The sequence below is a fragment of the Grus americana genome, chromosome 7 (assembly GCF_028858705.1).
Source record: "Grus americana isolate bGruAme1 chromosome 7, bGruAme1.mat, whole genome shotgun sequence".
NCBI lineage: Eukaryota > Metazoa > Chordata > Aves > Gruiformes > Gruidae > Grus > Grus americana.
Genome location: NC_072858.1, coordinates 9,120,060 through 9,141,532, shown reverse-complemented (window position 1 = coordinate 9,141,532; position 21,473 = coordinate 9,120,060). Strand labels below are relative to the sequence as shown.

The 21,473-nt window shown below is 35.8% G+C and overlaps 1 protein-coding gene across 3 annotated transcripts in view; it reads left to right on the top strand.

Moving 5' to 3' along the window:
* The window catches only part of ATRNL1 (attractin like 1), a 520,884-nt gene that overhangs the window by 84,306 nt on the left and 415,105 nt on the right, over nucleotides 1-21,473 (top strand). For all 3 annotated transcript variants that reach the window (XM_054832653.1, XM_054832656.1, XM_054832655.1), the window contains 4 exons: nucleotides 924-1,107; nucleotides 5,098-5,252; nucleotides 18,699-18,783; nucleotides 20,637-20,845. In XM_054832653.1, the coding sequence (XP_054688628.1) occupies nucleotides 924-1,107; nucleotides 5,098-5,252; nucleotides 18,699-18,783; nucleotides 20,637-20,845 (633 nt within the window). The remainder of the gene's footprint in view (nucleotides 1-923; nucleotides 1,108-5,097; nucleotides 5,253-18,698; nucleotides 18,784-20,636; nucleotides 20,846-21,473) is intronic.

Below are 21,473 nucleotides of genomic sequence, written 5' to 3'. Positions count from 1 at the left end.
TACAGGAAATACCTCCTGGCTTGCTCTTTTTGTGGCTTATGTCATCAGCTGGGAAGATGGAGGGGAAAAAATGGAAATTTCAGGGCCACAGGCAACAAAAAGTCACTTAACCTCTCTGTCTTTTTTTATTGCTATGGTAAAATAGTTTCCAATTGTGTTTTATTCTTCAGTCATAACAGCTATTGTGAATGGTTTTATTTGGTGTCTCTCTGCAGTTATTAATGATGTGATGTAAAATGTGGATTTAAGTGCCAGTTTAATGAGCTGCTATCAAATTATCCTATTGTGAGTTTTCAGCAACTGAGTAGGTATATTTGCAATTAAATAACTAGAAACAGTAGTTGGAAACTGATTTCATCTCAATAATTTTACAGTTTACCAGCAAAACGTCTATCTATATCCATGTGTACTTTGAGGTACCTTATGTTACGCACTCCTCACAACTCGCAGCAGTTCAGTTTCTGCCAGGCTTCTCCAGACAATTTCCCCATGACTGAGTACAGGTGTTCCTAATGCAGGTAATGTACCTGGAGCACTGAATTCTTATCAGCCATCTCTGGTGGAACAGAGTTAAAGTTCAGAGAGAATTAATTGTAACTCTTCATTTCATATTTTCCAATAGGCTTGGGCTTTTTTTTGTTTTGTGTGTGCGCGCTGAACTAACACATGGGAGAGTATGAAATACTGCCTGGCACCTGTAACAATGATGTATTTGTGATTTAATTAAGAATAGCAGATAATAGCCTAATAATCCATTTGCAGATATTTTGATACATTAGTATACAGTTACTTCTTAAAAAGAGTCCCTAGTTATTCCTATATTTAGAATTACAGTGGAAATGCTTTTATATACTTAAAACTCCTCGTATTATGTGTTAGCTATAGTAAGCCTTAAACCTATGTCTTCTGTATGTCTGTTCCAGGGTCTAATTCTTGGCTTGTACCAGAAACAAAAGGAGCAATTGTGCAAGGTGGATATGGCCATACTAGCGTCTATGATGAGCTGACAAAATCTATTTATGTCCATGGTGGATACAAAGCGTTACCTGGCAATAAATATGGATTGGTGGATGATCTTTACAGATATGAAGTTAATACTCGGACATGGTAAGTGGGATTTAAAGTGTAGGAAACTGTTAGTTGTTACTGAAAAAGAAAACATAAGCATAAAGTAAGGTTCTAGAAAGTCACATAGGCACCTCCATATCCTTTGCGTGTTGCAGAACAGTACATTCTTTGCAACAAAATGGAAGAATTGTGGTAAGGGATTAGACTTTACCCAGCGGATTAATGGAGCTACACACCAAAGGAATGGCAGAGAGGAAGCTTTGCACATGTTCTACAAATTAAGAAAAGGTTCTCCTATCCAGACATAACCACCATGCAGGAATAGTACACGTGTACTGTTTTCACATGGTGTGCTGATGCACCTTCAAGTACCTGTTATATAAATAAGTAGAGAAACATAAGAACTGTGGGAGGTTATTTTTCACAAAACTATCAGAAATAAGAGAGAAAATTCTGGGAATTGTATAGAGATCCTTGGTTATTAATGTTTTTGGTGTTTCTTTTTTTGTTAGTTCCTTGTCCCTCAAGTTTATTGTAACTTATGAATGCTGCTTATATGTTATGTACAGAAGGTGACCTTAACTGTTTTTTCTTGCCTTATAGTTCTTGATCTCAAATCATCTCTGTCATGGAACATTTTATTCTTGCAATTTAATATTTCTGTTGAGCACTAATGGCTTAACTTTAGCACACAAGACTTGCTCTCAGATGGTGGAAATGTGGGTTTGATTTCACTAAGGCTCTTGATTTTGAATGCCACTAACTCATGGCACTTGGAGACCTTATTACAACAATTTTTTGTCCCTTTTAATGTATTTTTAAATTGCTTGAATTTTAATTTTCTCTTATTATACTCTATTCTTGGAACAAAATGATATTGTAACCTTTGAAGGTCTGTGCAACAATATAATAACAATTATTGGAATATTTTTATTCATTATTCATATAAAAACTTCTATCTATACTAATGTGGCATTTTCTACATCTCATAGAGAACTTAACTCTTATTTGTGTCATGAGTATTACACTGGAAACCAATTGTGCTATGGGACTGAAAACTGGCTGAGAGGATGGGGTAATGACACTTATGTAGGAAAAAAAGTCTTTGTTTGCTGTATCTGTGACATAATCAGTATTCAAAGCACTCAGTGAGGCAATCGAGCCTGAACTGACTAGGTGGGATGTGAGGAAGAGGTGGAATCACGATGGCTTTCTCATGCCCATGTACATGGCTTTTTTCACACTTGTATTTGCTTGTCCTCTCTGTCTCTGTTTTTCTCTTGCCTTCGCTTCCCCTCTGTTTCTCTGTCTCATCTGGCTGAGGTTCATATGCTTCACTAAGTCTTGGCATACAAAGCTGATTACTTGTTTTATTCAGTGGCATGCGGGTTTTCATTTCTTCATATCAATTAGGCATAAGCTTTATGTTTCTTGGAATGTGAGGGGGCGATATCTTAATTCCTAGTGTGAACATTATTTCTAATACATGATGGAGAATTACAGCGTGTGTGATACTGGCATTGCTTTGCATTACTTGCATATATTGCTGCAGTTGGCAATTGGGGGGCAATGTGGTGCTGGGCTTAGATAATGGCTTGAAACACTGGAAGCACCTGCTGGCTCCTGGGTATTTCTATTACTGTTATAATATCATGCTGTTGTAGGCAACGCTTGGCATCGGTATAGTTAACATGGACTAATGTTTGGAGATACACGTATATGTGCATTAATAATGAATTGCGTGTAAAGTGTGCTGAGACTCTCAGATAATTTGCATGGCGTTGATATGTGTTGGAGAGTTCTGAAGATTGCTCTCATCACTGATGATAATGAATAGTGAAAATCACGGCCAAATTAACGAACTTGATCTGTATTACACTTCTGCTTCTGCTGAATCTTGGGGAAAAGTTACTGTTATCAGGAGGGATGAAACTCAGCACACAATATGCAAAAATTAGGCAAAAAATCCACCTGTAAAATGTGGGGACCAGAGCTGGGGCAATGCAGCTGGGTGGCAAGTAGAAAAATGAGTAGCCCAAAGAAAAGCTGCAGAGATTGCTGTTATATCCACTGTAGAGAGGAGAGAATCCTTAGTTTTCCCCAGAACAGTGTATGGCTCTTTAGGCCTTTGGTGATCAAGACAACTATTTGCAGACAGCTGCAAGGCAGGATAATCAAGACAGAGCCTAGTGTATAGCAATTAATGTAAATTAGGAGGTAGGAGCTGTAGAAAACTGGTAAAGCAAAAGACAGAAAGAAATCTATAGTCCAAATGGATAAGGACAACGTGTTCTTAGTATATTATCATTCTTTCAACTCGTAGCAGCAGTATTCCTCCATTACTAGTTGAAAATAACTGTTAAAAATAATGTCTTGTTCTAGTTCCTTGTCATTCCTAATTTTGTATGTTGCTGACTGATGAGTTGAAACCAAATATCACATTTTTCTGGATAGGTACCATAAGTATTCTTTATGAAGCTAATTCCTGGTTAGAAAAACACACTTACGTAATGTTCTACTTTCAAAGTATATTAATTGGAAATACACAACAAAAGTGCAAGTCACAAAAAAGGATTAAAAAATCACAAGCAGCACATTGATGGGTATGCTGGTGGCTTGAAAGAATTATTGCATTATTTTAAGCAAATAATGTGATTTTTTAAAAATCTTTTTACTTTTCTGTTTAGTCTTTGCTATTTCCTTTGATATTACTTCCTAGGAGTAGGGGGGAATCTGTTTAAATGACAATATGAGAACTTAAGTTTAATGCCTTCCTATTGGCTTTTTAAAACATAGGATCTCTTATTTAAATATCTCGAGTTTATTGATTAATTTATATTATTATATCAAAACAATGTGATGTACTTTAAACCCTCTCCCCCAAACCTTATGACGATGTAAAAATATTGAACAAATATTATCAGCGTGATTCAGGAGAAGTATAATCAATCAGAAGGAAAGATTGTCAAGTCCGTATGTTCATTACAGGAAACGAGTGACAAAATGGTTGAATTGTAGCTACAAGCAGTGTGCAGTAACACAAGTGAAAGTGAGAGTCTAAACTTGAAAACTGTTAGATTACTGAGACAAACAAAAGGTTATTAGGGGAGCGTAAATAATATTCTGTACAGGAGATGTAATCAGCTCTTCACATACATGTCTACAGCTGGTCTACTTAACTAATTCAAGCTGGCAAATCCCACAATTGGTTACTCGCTCGCTTGGTAAGATTTATTTGCTGTGATTAAATCAAGTTTGTATTCTGTTCTCTCTACTAGCCCCACACCTGCCACTTTAAAACTGTGGTATTGATAGCTCTTGGCTACTGTTGGGCCCTTGTTATTGCTCTGGCACAAAGCAAACTGCACAGACACAGGCTGAAATGAATGAGGACAGATCAAAGACTCAATGTGCATGGACTATTTTTTTGGTACTGAAATTCTGTATCTTTGAGTCTGCCAGCCTGAATATATTTATGAAGCAGTGCAAGTGTTTTTCATCATAACTAGAATGACTTCTACCACTTCTTTTCCAGGTCTGAGTGTTCAATTAATAACAAAAAAAAAGTTTCTCCTTTTCGAATACTTAGGATGGTCTATAGATTCTTTTAGCCTTTAGATTTCTATATTGCATTTCTTCAGCAAAAAACCAGCATGGCTAAGAATATATGAGAATAGGAATTAATAATATGAATGGATTTTCATTCAGTTTTAAATAAAATTTACCATATTATTCACTTCTGAAGAATGTAAATATGACATAATTTAGTTCTGATATGTTATTTGACATACTGGATTTTTAATTAAAGAAAAAAAAGCATGATGTTTTAAATGAATGCTAAATATATTTGTTTTAACATGAGAAAATTGATAATAAAAGCAATCAGAATACATTTCATTGTATTTACTGAGTAGTAGCTTTAGTGTTTTCCTTGTATTTTATATTGTTGTAATCTGTAAATTTTCTAGATGTGTATATGTAGGTTTTCACATGTTAGTATGTATTAATTTATTTTTTTATATTTTGCAGGACTATTTTGAAAGAGAGTGGCTTTGCAAGGTATCTTCATTCAGCTGTCCTAATCAATGGAGCTATGCTCATCTTTGGTGGAAACACTCATAATGATACTTCCCTGAGTAATGGTGCAAAGTGCTTTTCTGCTGACTTTCTTGCATATGATATAGGTATGTATTGTATTTTTCTCATTTGAGTTTTAAATATCTTTAAAGTCTTGATCCCAAACACCTTCAAATTATTTGTAATTTATATTGTAAAAACAGGCTTTTGTTCCATAATAGTCTTAAGTTTTTGATTTATGGAACAAAGCATAGTAGCTAAAATGATTAATTTATTAAAAAGCACCTAAAACTGTCTTATGAATAGCAGACATGTTACTAAATGAATTGCAAGAATTGGTGCATTTTGGTGTTATGAAAGTGTGTTGAACAGATACCCTAGTGGTTATTACTTCCAAGTGTTGATTCATTTTTCATACTGAATATCTACATAGTGCTAATAAAATGTGATGCTGGAACTTAAAAAAACCCCCACAACAACCACCAAACAAAACCCCCACAACTCCCTCCCCTAAAACCAAACCCAAAATATTTCCTCATAAGTAACACTTGAGAGGGTCCTAAAAAGTTTAGACTTGGCAGTTTGGAAAATGCATCACTCAGTGCTTATATCAAGGCACCACAATGGGCCTGAGTTGAAAATCATGGAGTGGAGAAGCCAAGGTAGGCAGCAGTCTGAAAGGTGAGGCAGGGGGAGTCATGCAGTCTGGTATGAGCAGTCTTGCTGGGTGGAAGGAAAATTCTGGGAGATATTCCCCCATATACACTAATAGGATGACATTAAATGAATCAGGGCAATAATAGACTATGGAAGACTTTTGCATCGCTATGTTAAGGGTAAACTGTGTTTGCATGGACAACAGCGCAATGGAAATGGCTAAGCTATTTGTGCTTAGTTTCATGGGATAAAAGATAGTCTTAGGAGGATGGTGCTAAAAAAAAGGTTTACTTGTGAAGCACCAAAGCCTGCTAGTATGCAGTACAAATGTCAAAATACAGAATTCATTCCCAGTTACCCGAGTTCAAAAGTAGAAGTGAATAGTAACAAAAGAAGCCCACAAAACTTTGCTGACAACTGGCTGGGAGGAGGCTAAACTGTTGTTCAGGGACAATGAGGTGATTGGTAATGACAGTCAACATGAGATAGTGTTTAATGGAACAAGGTGCAAGTCATACACTTAGGGAATGACAAGAATTTTCTCCTACAAACTGAAGGAAATGACAGAGGCTGTGTGTCCGAGTCAGGAGTGGCATATGGCTGTGGAAGTGGCCTATGCAGTCCTAATGACAAGAAGACAGAAGCATCGATGCTGTTCTCAAGGCCCTGGATATTTTTGTAGAAGTTTGGCAAGAGGCATTTAAGAAAGACAAACTCAAACAGGGCCCTGCGTAGCAAATGGTATTAAGTCGACTGAAGCATGAGGAGCCTTTAGGAGATAGTAAAAGGATGTGGTATGTTTAATTCCACAAGAGAGTGGTTGAGAGCAGACAAAGATTGTTGTTTATAAATATATGATAAGAATACTCTTTGGAGGAAACCTGTTTAAGGTAAAAGAGAGTCTTGAGACAAGACTAGATGGGTGTAAGAGAATGGTTCCAACTATTAGAGCTGTGCAGTTATGGAAAAGTCTCCCTATAGGATTGTGGAGGCTGTAAATCTAAGGGAGTTTAATGAGCCCATAATCTGTTTCCTGTCTTGTTTATTGCCACTGCTGTTCTTACCATAAATAGTTTTCCCTTCCCTAATGTTCATGTCCATATTTTATGCATAGGCTGCAAATATAAACACACAGGTCATATTTGGGCCAAAAAGCACAGCCGCTTGCCCTGGGAGCTAGAAATTGGGAAATGTGTCAGAGCAGTCTGGGGAACGGACTCCTGGATGATCCTGTTGAGAATAGCCTGCAGATAGCGCCTGGAGCTATTTTTGGCAAGCGTTTATCAGCTGCCTGCAGTGGTAGAAGAGGGTGAGACGTGATCCTTTTTGTAGGACTAGCTGATGACTCTTTATGGCTTTCTGTATAGATATCAACACAATGTGTTTGCCTTCATACGAAAATAATCAGTAAATTAAGTACATGGAACATATATGTGTTATTTCCTGCCGGTTTCACTGAGTGTGCGAATAATGCCTTTTCAAAACGATTGAATTTTTTTGACTGTATCCCTTTATTACATGTTCTGTAGCTTCTTGTAGGCCTCTGATGGTGTTGAGCTATTGATTTTGTTCGCACTTCAGTTTACATCTGGCTTTAATTTTTAATGAAACAGAGCTCCCTCCTCATTTTAGAGGATAATATTACTTATTGGTCTACATTTATTTGTAGAATGTGCACTTGAGAAGCAATAGTATGAGTCCCAAGATCTAAATAAGTGTAGCTTTCTGACTTTCACGCACCAGGAGTTTTTTATCCTACTTCATGAAAATGTTGTATGCTCGTTGGTGGTTTTTGTTTGGTTTTTTTGTTTGTTTGTTTTGTTTTCAGGTGGAACAATATTTTGGTGTTTCTAGTTGATAACACAGGGAGAATGTGACTTGCAAGAAAATATGAATACTGTGTTAAATATTGTAATCAAACTGATGAATTACAAAAGAAACGGATGTAGTAATTATTCTTTAAAAAAAGAATTAAATCTATGAAGATTTATTTGATTTAGGCTTAATCTTCTGTATTATTCATTTCACCAAATTAAAAACACAATCTCACAGCACGCATTAGATAGACATACTTTTTCAGAAACCCATAAATACTTATTTTACTAAGAATTAAATAATTATAGAATGGGTATATTTCAGAATTTTATTTACTTTGTAGTATGAGTTTTTGAACAATGCTTGGAAGAAAAAATATATGATGCTATCAGTATCACGTTTCCTAGATACCTTGCAAGTGATGGAGTGTTATGCTCTGTCTTGTAAAAAATGGGTGCTGTCTGGAAACCAGCTGAATCCTGGAGATAGAGCCTATACTATTTATGTTCAAGTTGGGCTACAGAGTACTTTTGATTATATCTCTCTTATATGTGACATAGTCTTACGGATAGATTGCTTCAGCTTTTTATTATCCATGAAAAAGCTTACTGTTTTTCATATTAATGTGAAATAACTATTTGAAGGGATTCATTTCAGTTAAGTTTAGCTATCTGAAAGGTCAGTTTCTAATACAATCTGGTAATCCAGACTCCTCCTCTAGTCAATGGAGGGAGATAAGGATCTCCTGAGCGCAACTAATTTTACCAAGCTTAGGACAGAGTTGCTCTCTTTTTTTTCTTCTCTTCTGGAACCAGTCATTGCCCTCTAGGTACTGGACTTAGTCTACATGCATAAGTTTTAGACAGTTAAATGTAAGTGTCATGAGCCAAGAGCTCAATTCAGTCATTTTAAATGCTTACTGCATCTGAATATATTTGTTAAAGCTGAAGACTCAGAGATCTGTAGATGTTGTAAAAACTGTTATGATGCCCTAATTTTCATAATTTAATATTGTTTGGTGTATTTAAGTATGTTTGCTGCTATTGAAGTAAGTGATGAGAAGTCTGCTGCATAAAATGAGCTTTAGAAACGTGACCTTTGGTATGTTTTTGTCCTCCGCTGATATTTTACCACCAGATTTGCTGCCAAGTTGCTCTGGCAGCTCCTTAAAGATCCAGAAATGGTTATCCTCATAGAGCCGAGGTATTTTCTGACCGCGCTGTTATTGCTTACATCATGCTGAAAGAGGAACCTTGGCAACGGGGACAGGGCTGCCACTGGGCTCAGTCTTGGATGCTGTGGTTGACCTGCAGTTTTCCAATTCATGTTGGTTATTGCTTTTCTATATTTACTGCTCACTGGAGTGCCATAGCTACCTGTTCAGTACGTGAAAAGGTGAAGGGCCTCAACTGGTGAGATCCTGCCTATTATGGATGTAACGTTAGGGTTCAACCTAGAATCTTTATTCAATTCTTCCATTATAGCATTTGGAAAGATACCTGTAGCAGTTTTCTCATTTAGAGAAGGAAATTGAATAGGTGTATATAGCAAAAAAATATATACATTGCTTTGTGGAAAATCTGCGCTCCTTGACAGCTCTTTGGAATTTGGGGAGTTACATATGCAAAGGACAGTTTGTGTATAGTCATCATATATAATCATGACAGCTAATACAAACTGGAATGTGCCTGTCTGAAAATCTCGCTGTATACTTAATTAATTAATAGGGATTTATCTTTCAAAATAAGGTATTATCTTGTTCTTCAGTCTTTGCTGTGTAATTGGGAAACTATATATTAGGACCTGTACCCTGACTTCTCCCAATTTCTTAGCAGTGCTTTGTAATATATAAAAATTGCATACCTTTGGGGGACTGAGACATGGTAGAAGGAAAGTAGATAATCACCACTGACTTTAAATTCTACAAAGCGCTTAGCTCCCGCAGAGATTAGTTCAAATAAACGTGTAATAGAACTAGAGAGAAGTGTGACATGCATCAGTATTGATGTTTTCTTCCTGGTACAAAGTTTGTCATTAGTTCAATCTTTTTTTTTTTTTTTTTTTTTTTTTCTTTCTCCTTCAGGAACAAACTCACACAAGTTGGTTACTGTTAGCCTCAAGGTCACCACTGTGTGTTTTGCCTACATGGTGGTAGAGTGGTGGGGTGTTTTTTCTGAATACTTGATTAATTTAATTATGTACATTGTATAAGCAATAGAATACACTTCAGAGAGAAACCATGGTGATCTGTCTGCCACACAAAGTTCTAGTCCAACTCCTGCTCCAAACAAAGTATTATTCTTTTGCAGAAGTTAACTTAGTGAGTACACATCTCAACAATTTGCTGAATTCTGTGAAAGGGTAAGAGTAGTGAAATAAATAGCGTTCCATGCAAAGTAGTTTGTAATTGTTTTAAACATTAATAAACAAAATGAAACCACTTCTTGAAGACATGTCATTCCTTGACCATGACTAAGGATTATTTGATGCAAGGTAGGAAAATTTGAGGACGTGCTTTTACATAAATTTACATGAATTTGAGCAAAAATAGCATACTTGGATCAGCTATTGGATGGGCTCCAGTGTAATCAAAATGAGCTAAAAGCTGTTACAGATTCTGCCTTGCTGCTATTGGCCTTCTGGTATTGCAATAATCATGGAAAGCCGTCCCAGAGAAAATAGAACTCTGTGGTGGTGTCCTGAAAAATACCAGCAGTTACACTGTGAATATTCAGTCACATTCCATCTTTTGGGCTATACCAACAACCAGCTTTTTGGAACAAGGTTATATCTGGTAACCAGATTTGGAGCAAGAATCCTACCTTGCTCTATTCTTTCCTGTAGGCCTGGGAAGAAAAGAGGGGTGTAGCATTACAGCTTTGCTTTTTCACAGTTATCCTTAATATTTATATCTGGTATGAACGTTTAAAAAACTCATCATGTGTCTTTCTTCCTCATGCTGCCCTATAATTAATGTTACAGTGCTGATAGATGTATTGTATAAATCTGATTTATACTGTGTATCACATTAGAATTACTGGAAAGCTGCTCTCTCTCTAAATGTGCAGATGGGTGGTTGGAAGGCCACGTCCATGTGGGTTTTAATTTTCTGAAGGAGAGCTCAATTTTCAACCTGGGCAACCTTGTGAAGGACTACTAAAAAAAACCCCAACCACCATGCTATGTATTTATATACATCTGTGTATTAAATACATATTTATGTATGTATATACTTAAATGTGCACATGTATGCTGAAGAACTTGTTTTCAGCCCAACTGCAAATAAAAAAATTCAAAGCTGTACTCTACAACTTTAGGATATATTTTTGAAGTATTAGTTTGGGATTAATAAGCCACCTCCCCCCCCTGCTTTTTTTAATTGTAAAACCGTAATACAGTAGCCCCACCGTGCTTAAAACTCTTGCATTTGCATTCCGATCAGAGCTTAGGAAAGTAATTTAGATTGTATTTTATGAGTATTCAGATGCAAAATTTGCAGATAAAAATGGATTAAGTGGACTTAGAGAATCAGAATTTAAAACAGAGATTCTAACTAAGGCTAGTATTAAAAAAAAATAAAAAATAGAAGAAGAAGAAAATGCTTTTTGTAAAAGTAAGGGCATGGATTTTAGTTCCTGGCGAAATATATTTCTCTGTGCCTAAGGCCATTCCTGTAGTTTCAGTGTATGAAGTATTCAGTCTCTGTCCCTTTGTTTCACATATGCCAATTGCTAAGGTACCTGGGTACCCTGGGAACGTATACAGAATGACTACAAGGGAACCTCTATAAAAGCCAAAACCTGAAAAGCATTGGAACACAGCAGCTGCTTGCATGTGCTCTCCTACTGGTAGGTGTAGCTCAGCATTGTCTGTATCTATGGGAGAAGTGCAATAATCCATACATTTAAGATAATAATATACTCTGTAGTGTTTCTTTTGTAAGTCTTGTTACTGTCTGGATTTCAATTTATTATTATGGATTAAATAATATGCAAATTCAATTGCTTATGAAAGATAATATTGCATGTGAAATATTAAGTTTCTTCTAGGGTATTCAAACAAAGCTTAAAAACTTTTTCCTGTTTGGAAAAAAAATTCAAGATTATCTCATGAGATGAACTTTCATTTTGTTTGTAATCAAACATATTGCTTGTATTTTGTAATAATAATTTTTTTTTTATTCCTAAATTGTTTGCTTGTAAAATAAATTGTTTCAACTCTAGTCTTTGTCATCAACAAAATGAGTAAGTTTAGATGTCTGTAAAGATTCCCCCCCTCCCCCCCCTCAGTGCAAACCCATCTATTTTTACAATTCTCCCTCCTTGTGGAGTTACAAATGGATTATCAGTGTGCTATCACAAAGAAAATGTAAAACAATGACTGTGATAGATTAAGTTTTATGCGTTTCTGAGCACTTAAGTCATAAATGTAGTTTTGGTGTAGTCTGTAGTAGTAATTACCTCCATATTACTGTACTATTAGAAGAACAAAATCATAATAATATAATGCACTAATTGCTCCATTTAATAGTAAAGCTCAAGGTGGGTTAGGTGGGTTTTTTTTAATATTGCTTGGGGAGTCACTGTTATGTATATAGACTCCGCTGTAGATGTTTATGGATCTATAGTTTAAATTCAATTCGTGCTGTTTCAAGCATGTTCGCCTTTATGTTTTCCTGAGAGTAAGGAGATTTTTATTATCTGAGTAAAGAAAAATATTTATGCAGTGTGGAATGAATTGGAAAATAAGTTATTTGTATCTAATTTTCATGGTGCTTTAGCTGTTGATAGTGTTTAGTTGTCCAGGGTTACAAAAAAAAAAACCAAAACCAAAAAAAACCCAAAAAGAGAACTAGACAGAAGTATAGTGTCCATACTTTGTGAACCAACATTTGTTCTTTCACCAGAGTAAAACTAACTGAGTAGTTATTGAAAATACGTAAAGAGAACATAAAACCATAATCTGACATTGGATTCTACATAGTACGTAAGGATGCACTACGAGTGTTACTGAGAGTGTGATTGAGCAGAATCATGCATATATTGGCATTTCAAATTTATTTAAATAGTTTAAAACTGAGAAATGAATTTGATAATGTAAACCAAGTATGTAGTTGCATATATCTTTTCTTAAAGCATAGCTCCAAATGTAGTAAGAGGTTGTGACTAAACCTGCCTGCCAGTGCAAAAATACAAATGTGAACCTGGAAGTACAGAAAACTGGTTGCCCCTTTTTTAGAGACTGTCCTAACAACTTTTGTTCCCTATTTCTAAGAATATTTTTTGTTTTTCCTGTGCAGTGGAACAGCATTAACTTGGAGTACTGAGGCATTGCCTGGCTTGAACAATTAGGGCACTTCCCTCGGTTTAAATCCTATTGGGTAGGAAATGAACCTTTATCTCCTACATATTGGATCATTACTCTAACTACTGTTAAACTATATAGAATCAGTCTTTTTTCTTTTATCATGTTTTGGAAGTACGAACCCTTTTTGTTCTTTAAAGGCAATAGTGAGACTATCGCTTTGAGAGTTCCACCTAGAAGTTCTGAGGGGTCATGGTGCTTCTGTTCTGTTCTGTGTGGTATTGGGCATTGCAGGGTGGGGGAGGAAAATGAAGATGAGGTGTAAATAAGCTTCTTTTCTATTCAGTGCTTACAGTTTTTCATCAGTTTTCCCGTAGTGTTTTCTGCAAAGGGTTCCCTGATGTTCTCATATTTTTTACAAAGTTTTGTAGATTTGGGAGTGAGTTGTCAAGATTTTCAGGGTCATTCTCATAGTCTTTGTAGTTGTTGAAAATAAGTGAGATGTCCATAATACATTTAATAAATCAGATGAAGAAAGAGGAGAGTAATCATCTTTAAAACTGTTTGTAGATGTGCGGTTCTCTTAGATTTTCGTAAAAAGAATAGAAGTTAGAGGTAGTTGGATGCTCGAGTTGTATAATTTTTGAAACTTAATTCAGACATGAATTTAACTTGTCTGCTTCAGTTCTGCCCTAATGTTTAAGTTATACATTGTTCAAAATCAGATGTGAGTGATAAGTGCAAACTTTATGCTGCTCTCCACGCCTAAACAGGTTTTTAATGGCATGTTCAACTGTATGTCTGAAAAGCAAAAGTCACTCATAAAAAAGACTTGCAGGACTAACAGGATAGAGCTAGGATGCTATATTTCCCCTATTTTTCCTTCAGTCACATTTTGGTAAATCTTATCTTAGTCGCATCAGCAAAATACTACAGTATAGATTTGCTTTAAAATATTTAACTATGTTGATTAGAAATGTGGTCTTATTTTTCTATAAAACCATGGATAGATTCATGGGATACGTTCTAGTAATGTGTGAATATATTATACTGGTACAGCAGATTCCACTTGCCCTACTGTATATGCTATTATAGTACTTTTGTATTGATGTAACTGGTTGTATTTTTAGTGATCTCAGAAATGGAGCCTTAATTGTACCGCAGTGAATTCTCAGGGACTCCTTTTCTGTGTCTTTACGTCCCTCATAGACAGCCTACGATCTGTCTAAGTTCAAGCTCTGTGAAATTGTCCTTACTGTTGCAACATTGAGAACTTTTCTATTAAGTGCCTTGGTCATCTTCTCTGATACCAGTCATGCAACATTACCGGTAGGATGTAGATGAGAAGGACATATGTGGCTGGACAAAGTGTAGGGTGTGGAGGCCTATCCTGTTGCAGAGTGGACCCTGGAGTGCTCTACCCTGTGCAAAGTTCAACTGTTTTTTTTTTCTCTGTCAGCACCAGCTAGATCACCTCAAATCTGGTGCCTTTCTGTGGTGTGTTTCATCATGTAAATAATTGTATGGTTGGAAAATTCAGTCTCAGAGTCACTTCTGGTAACCATGTAATCTACACTAGGGAGGAGTGTGAATCTTTTTTTAATAATGATATAATGTGGTAGGACTAGTTCTTGAAGCTGAAGCCTTTACTAATAGGAAGAAAAGACCCTGCATTTCTCCTTGTACTTTTCAGTGACTAAAAATTCTGTTAATCAGGTTGGAATGAATAGTGTCACTTATTCATCTGCTTAGTAACTGTTTGTGCTAAAAGCAGTATACGCTTCCATGTGCTATATATTATACCCAGATGCATACAGAGACAACGGTAAATACAACCAATACCATGTCTTCCACTTCTTATTTGTATAATACCTTAAGAGCGCATGACATTTTACAGAGGAAAGTATTTTATTCTTTACTGCATAGAGCTTACCATCCTTATTAGCCTTAATACAACAAATAAATGCACAGAAGGCTGAAATAGCGATAACGAATGTTGAAACTCATACTGCGTTTGCTGTTTGTCACTTCTTGCAACTGTACAGTAAGCCTGGAAATTTGGGTACTTTGAAATGTTCAAAAGACCTTTGAAGATGATGGGCAGGGATGAATTCTGCTTGATTATTTACCAAAACCCACAAAAAATTTGTTGGTTAACTATCTGTATTTTGTATTAAGCAATCTGTGCAGAGAAACTCAAATCAGGAATTTAAAGCTGAGCAAAAGTATTATTCTTGCACAGTACTCCATTCAGTGTTCAGTAGTCATTAATAAGGCTAGGAGGAGATAAGAGGGAAGGCTATTTGTAACGTGCTTCCCTCCCCCTTTTTTTCTTGTACTCTATTGAAAAGACCTGCCAGTTTGACAAATACCATCAGCAAGAAAGGAATTATTATATCTCCAGCCCTCAAGGGTTTCTTATCTCAAAACTGGCCTTTATTATGGTTTTATGGTTTTCCTTCAGCATTAAATCCCACTTTTTCTTAAATAAATTTCTAAGTACAGGAAACACTATATATTTGTATGTATGTTTGTAAAAATACAAAATACACTTTCCAAGATCAGATGAAAATTTAGTATGTTTTTTTAAAATCATTTCCTTTACCATCAAAGGCATATGAGCCCAAACATGCTGTTTCTGTTAAAGTGCAATGATTTACAGCAGCAAGAACTTGATTTTACAGTATAACAGCAAGATTTTGCTGGTTGCTTGTAGCGTTAAGATGTTTTCTTTTTATAGCTTTTAAAAAGGAAATATTTTCTTGACATAGTAATTGAATTAATTATTGTTGATCACTTATTTCCAATAAATAATATTGCTGTTAGTCTGAATTTCTTATATAATTTAAACATTATGGAGGCATCAAATGCCAATGTTATGCTGTTATATGGGGAATACGCAACTTTTATGTTTAATACTACACCTACCTTCGTCTGAAGCTTGTGATCGTAAGTAGTTAATTGGTGCCCTAGTACTGTGATCTCTTCTGTTGAAACTGTTTCAAGAACAAAATCTCTGACTTGTACGTACTTTCACTATTCTATTTAAGTAGAGAAAATAAAAAAAGAGTGATTGTGCAAGATGAAGTGTATTAATAATACCATAATTTTATGATACTATAATGTTAATGATAGTGAGAGAAGGTAGAAGTTAGAAAGAGGCAAGATTTTAGGCATGTGTTGGTCCAATAAGTGAATTAAACTTACTATCCTTTCTTTTTCTTCAAACTATTAAATTCATTCTAAGTTCACCATCTAATGTTGAAATTATTGCTGTTTGGACCATCTATGTTACTCGGGTAATAATGCCCTTCCAGTTTCTGTTTCCAATTTATGAGAAGACGTAATCGATTTATCTGTCACAGCCACAGTCTCTCTCTGACTCTCTTTACGGGCTCAGGCTGTGATTTCGTGGAAGCCCGAGTCAATCTAGTGGCTTGTTACTCCAGTTTTTCCTGTAGCCGTGCTGTCCTACCGCCTCTCATGTACCGAGTCCACCCTTGCATGACCTTGCACCGAGCTGTTTCAGCACGGTATGCTAACAGGATGCTAACCGGACAAAGTGCTGCGGTGAATCATTTTCTGCGTTAGAAGAGCCAGAGATGAACTGTTCTGACAGTGGGAACGAGAACAGGACCAGCATAGCCAGCAGTTAGTGACTTAGGCTCGGTACGACACCAGCCTGGAGGACGATTTGTCCCTCGTGGATTTCCTAATAACCATTTTTGTTTTAAGCTGAGGAGGGAAGGACGAGAAGTGTTTGGTTTTGGTTGGGTTTTTTTTTTTGAGTGGGTTTTTGTTTTTTTTTTTGCTTTAACCTTAAGCAATCTTCGTTGAAATAGGTGGTCTGATGGTTACAGATTTTAATCATATCTGTAACTTATATAAATTATTGCAAACTTTAAAATTAAGTAAGTATACCTTATTTAGATATGACTAAATTGGAATCTTACAGGTAAATGAATTCAGGAATATTAGGTAAAAATCAACCTGCGTAATAATTGCTTTAAGACCCTGAGAACAGTTAAGTTTCAGATGAGCTCCCCACAGCCCTGCTGTATGCCAGTGACTTTTTCTGACTGTTGGTCTTTATGGGACACTTCAACTTCTTTGTGGTACTAACTCTGACTGTGCAGCTTTTCTCTCCTTTTCAACTTTGATTTAATCCTTATCTTTGTGTGTATAGCAGATTTTCTTTTTTTAAATGAGCAAACTGTAATGCTCTGTCTGATGTGAAAGTTTTCCTGAAAGTTTACCCTACCTGTCTCCAAAACCTGTTATGACGACAAATTCCATAAATGCTTTGCCTGCTTTGTAGAAAAGTACTTTCTTTGCTCTTTTTTTAAAGATTGAAGTTTCAATCTCTACGTGTTCCCTATTTCCATTACGGTGCAATCTGAATATTTGAAGTCAGTAAAGTTCAAGTAGGAAATAATGAAGAAAGGAACTAATTGCTCCAAAGAGCTAAAATCCCAGTCAGGACAGAAAAATGAAACCACACCAAAACCACATTTGTAAATGCTCCTGCAGCAGTTCTAAAAGAAATATACTTGAATAGTTAATTTGAAGCGAAGATACTGATACGAAATTAATCTCAAATACTTGGTGAAAGTAATTAGTAGTGTACTTAAATCAACATACCAAAATTAAGACGATAATGAGATGGGCTGCACAGCTGGAGGAGTGGTAGATTATCTTAAAGCACTTATAAAAAGAAATAAGTTTGCTGTCACTGTTGCTCAATGAAATAAATACAAATGGAAATCATTTGGCTGAATTGAGGGGGAGAAATGTTAGAGCAATATTACTGATCACTTGATGGCAGTGGTCACCGTTGTGGCTGTTGAAACGGGCTGTGAAGACAGAGTACTGTATAATAATGGAACGCTTCTGAGAGTGTCCTCTGGCCTTGATAAATGCCATGATAGATAAGTGTTGCTGACAGGTTCTTGGAGCACCTACTCAGTAAATGCATCTGAAAGGACTACTTGTTGATTTAGTCTTGAGCAATGCAAATGTAGCTATTAGACTTAGAACTAGTGACTACAGTGTGCACAAATCCTGCAGGTTCTGGAAGCATCTAGAATCTTTATGTGTATTAATCCTGTCTCCAGAAAATCCTTTAAAAGGGGGATCTACCTAAACGTTTAAAGCCTAGTTAAAAAGAAATAAAAAGAAGGACGGAAAATTATGAAATGGCATTATAGATTGTGTTTAAAGACTGATAGTGTGTATATCACTGATCTGTCATATACATTGATAAATGTATATCACTGTAAATAAAGACTTTAGAAGGACCCTATGAATTCCAAACAAATAATATACTTAAACAGCAGAATAAAGCAGGTTATTAGGAATAGAAAAATCAGCTTAGCTGTCACCTAGTGACAACAGAAAAAAACTCTGTCTAATCCTGCTGATTTTGCAAAACAATTTTAAAAAAACCTAAACAAATGCTAGAAACTAATATTAAGAATGGTTTTAAATATGTTAGAATATTTGTTTCAGAGTTCCTGAGACCAGTAGGTACTGAAAACATGTTAAGAACATTTGAAGGTCAGGAAGTATAGATCGTCTGGGTTTACAATGGATACAGCAGGGATTACCTGCACCATTCCCTCTGGGAAAGGAGGGTAAATGGGCAATAAAGTTAGTTGATACTTAATATACAGAAGAGTGTCTGATAAAATCCATTTTGGATAAATTTTGCCAAAAACTTTTGGAATTATTTTATAATATGATATAAGCATATGATTTCATATGCTTTTGTCTTTCAGCTTGTGATGAATGGAAGATTTTACCGAAACCAAATTTGCATCGAGATGTCAACAGATTTGGTCACACTGCTGTTGTCAGTAATGGGTAAATGAAGTGTATTTTAAATTTTTCTGTCTGTTTTTCTGAAGGATAAAAACTGTGGCAGAAATTATACCTATGAGAAGTATGGTTCAATGATATACAGCTGATGTAATTTATTAACATGAAAAGTCGTGCTCATCAGGGACTTTATTTGTCTTAGGTAATCAGTACAGCTAATCATGAGTTTGACATGGTGTGGAATCTGTCCAGTGGCATTTTACATGAACCTTCTAGTGTACTGATGTGTTTCCTCTGTATTGTGAGCTGCTGGGAGTTTGAAATTCAGTACCAACTATAATCCTCACAGATGTAACAGGAGAAATCTTTTCTTCTTTGCAGCATGCTAGAATTCCTTGTTCTTCTACAGCCATAAAATAAAAAACATGTAACTAAAATTTCTTGGAAAAGCAAGATTTTGAAGATACTGATACAATGATTATCATTAACCACTTGCGGGGGAAAAAAAGCTTGCCACCATCTAGACTATATGAAGCATATTGCTCAGTCTCTATAAAATGTAGCATACTTTCATGTCATTTGCTGAGTAGAGGAGCTCGGTAAAGCTTCATCATCTAGAAACGGAGTGGATCTGGAGTTTCCTGGATTTGGTGACTGAACTCTGTTTCCCTCATTCCAAGCCCCAAAGATAAAATCATAGGACAAACGTCCCCTTTTTGGTGGAAGAGTTGTAGAAAACTGTAGTCAGGTTTAAAAAAACTTCTACTGTTTCTTTGTGTGAGTTTTACTATTGCTGGTTGCCAAATGGCCTGTACTGCAGTACTACAGGTGACTGTGCCACACTGTGTACTACTGATCATTCCTCTTCTACATTATTCAGCACCCTCATAAACTCAGTATTTGAGTACATGCAGGCAACTTATAGATCCTCTATGTATGGATTTCGTATAGGTCAGAAATAATGGAGGTGATAAGTAATACTACAAATAAGAGTTTACCAAACGTTAACAAAACCAGCAGTAAGTTCTAACTCTGTACACAGAGCACATGAAATTAATCAATGAACAGATTCCTTCATTAAGAGAAAATTGCTTGGAATTAATGAATTCAGCAACTGGTAGTTTTTCATTCTGATTTGTGTTGTTTTAAGACATCTAAGCTATGTGTGATAGTTCGAGAGCTGTCACTTTAAATGAATTGGATTCAAGGTGAAAATGCAGTCCCCCCCTTTCTTTTTTTTTTTTTTTCCTTCTGAACATAATGTTTTTTTTTTAGTTGGGTTTAATGTACAAAAAAGTGTAATACAAGATACTGTCCAAAGATTTCTCCTATTGGTAACTGTATGATTAATTCTGTTTTAAGAGTATATGATACAACAGATGTACAGGTTCTTTCTTGTTGTCTTTTAACTGAGAATGTTCTTAATTTTACATGAGAAGGGTAAAGTCTCAAGTCTTGTCTTCTGGCTCTGATGTTCAGCAGCGAGGAAATATCCATCTGCCAATTACTACTGGCTGTCTTTTAAATCTTCTTGAAGAAAAATGTTCTCATTTCCTGCAGCCCATTATTTCACACTCTGTTCTCCATTTTCTGACTCCAAAAATGAGTAGTTTCCTCCACAGCTCTTCTTTCTTCTTTCCAGGCATTTGGTACACTAATAGCGCAGTGCACTCTGAGCAATTTTTTTGTTAGTCTAAACTTCCATGGAGGAATACATTGAAAACTTACCAACCTTTATAATGGAACCACTGACAGAGTCTTTATTAGAGAGAGCTGAAGATTTTTTTTTTATAATATTACATGTTATTTTTGTATTGTATATCAAGACAGCTAAAGAAATCAAGAAAATGTATCTACAGTTACAATAACAGTTATATTTACCTGCTTTTTCCTAATAGGTCCATGTATATATTTGGAGGTTTTTCAAGTGTTCTTTTGAATGACATCCTTGTGTACAAGCCTCCAAACTGTGAAGCATTCAGAGATGAAGAGCTGTGTAAAAATGCTCGTCCAGGGATACGGTGTCTGTGGAACAAGAAACATTGTGAATCCTGGGAATCTGGACATGTTAATAACATCCTTAGAGCAAAATGTCCTAAGAAAACAGGTAAGTGAATTCTAGTCTTACAGTGTCAAAATTGCAGTGCGATGTAGAAGATGGGAGGGGAAGAATACACCCTAAAATGCCCCTGCAAAGACCCACCAGGTGGAACTACTGATTGGACTGTTAAGACTGTTCCTCTCCGAGAATACCTAGTGCAAGAGGTTTATGGATTAATTTCAAAAACCGTTCAATTCTGCATTTTTTTTGATTTTAAATACAGGGAAGTAGGTGCAAAAGAGCACAAGTTAAAGGCTCTGAGGGATACAAAACATAAGATGGTTCAAAGAGAAGAATTTACGTCATTGGGGAGCTAAAGTATAAAATTACTTTAGATTGGATTTGGCTCAGGGTATTTGAAGTGTTTATAAAACGGTGAGCTTTGAAAATGTAATTAAATTAATTTTCCTCTTTCTCTACCTTCTGTTTTGGGAAATATATATATATATATACATACACACACACACAGAGATGGACACACACACAAAAGTATATGTCTAAAAGCCTTCATATTTTTCTGATTCCAAGAAAACATAACAGCAATCAGAGCACAAGTGGACGCTGCAAGTGATATCTGGCATTGTAGGCATATGGCACTCTCACGTCTGTATGTATCGGTAAGAGAGAGGGAAAG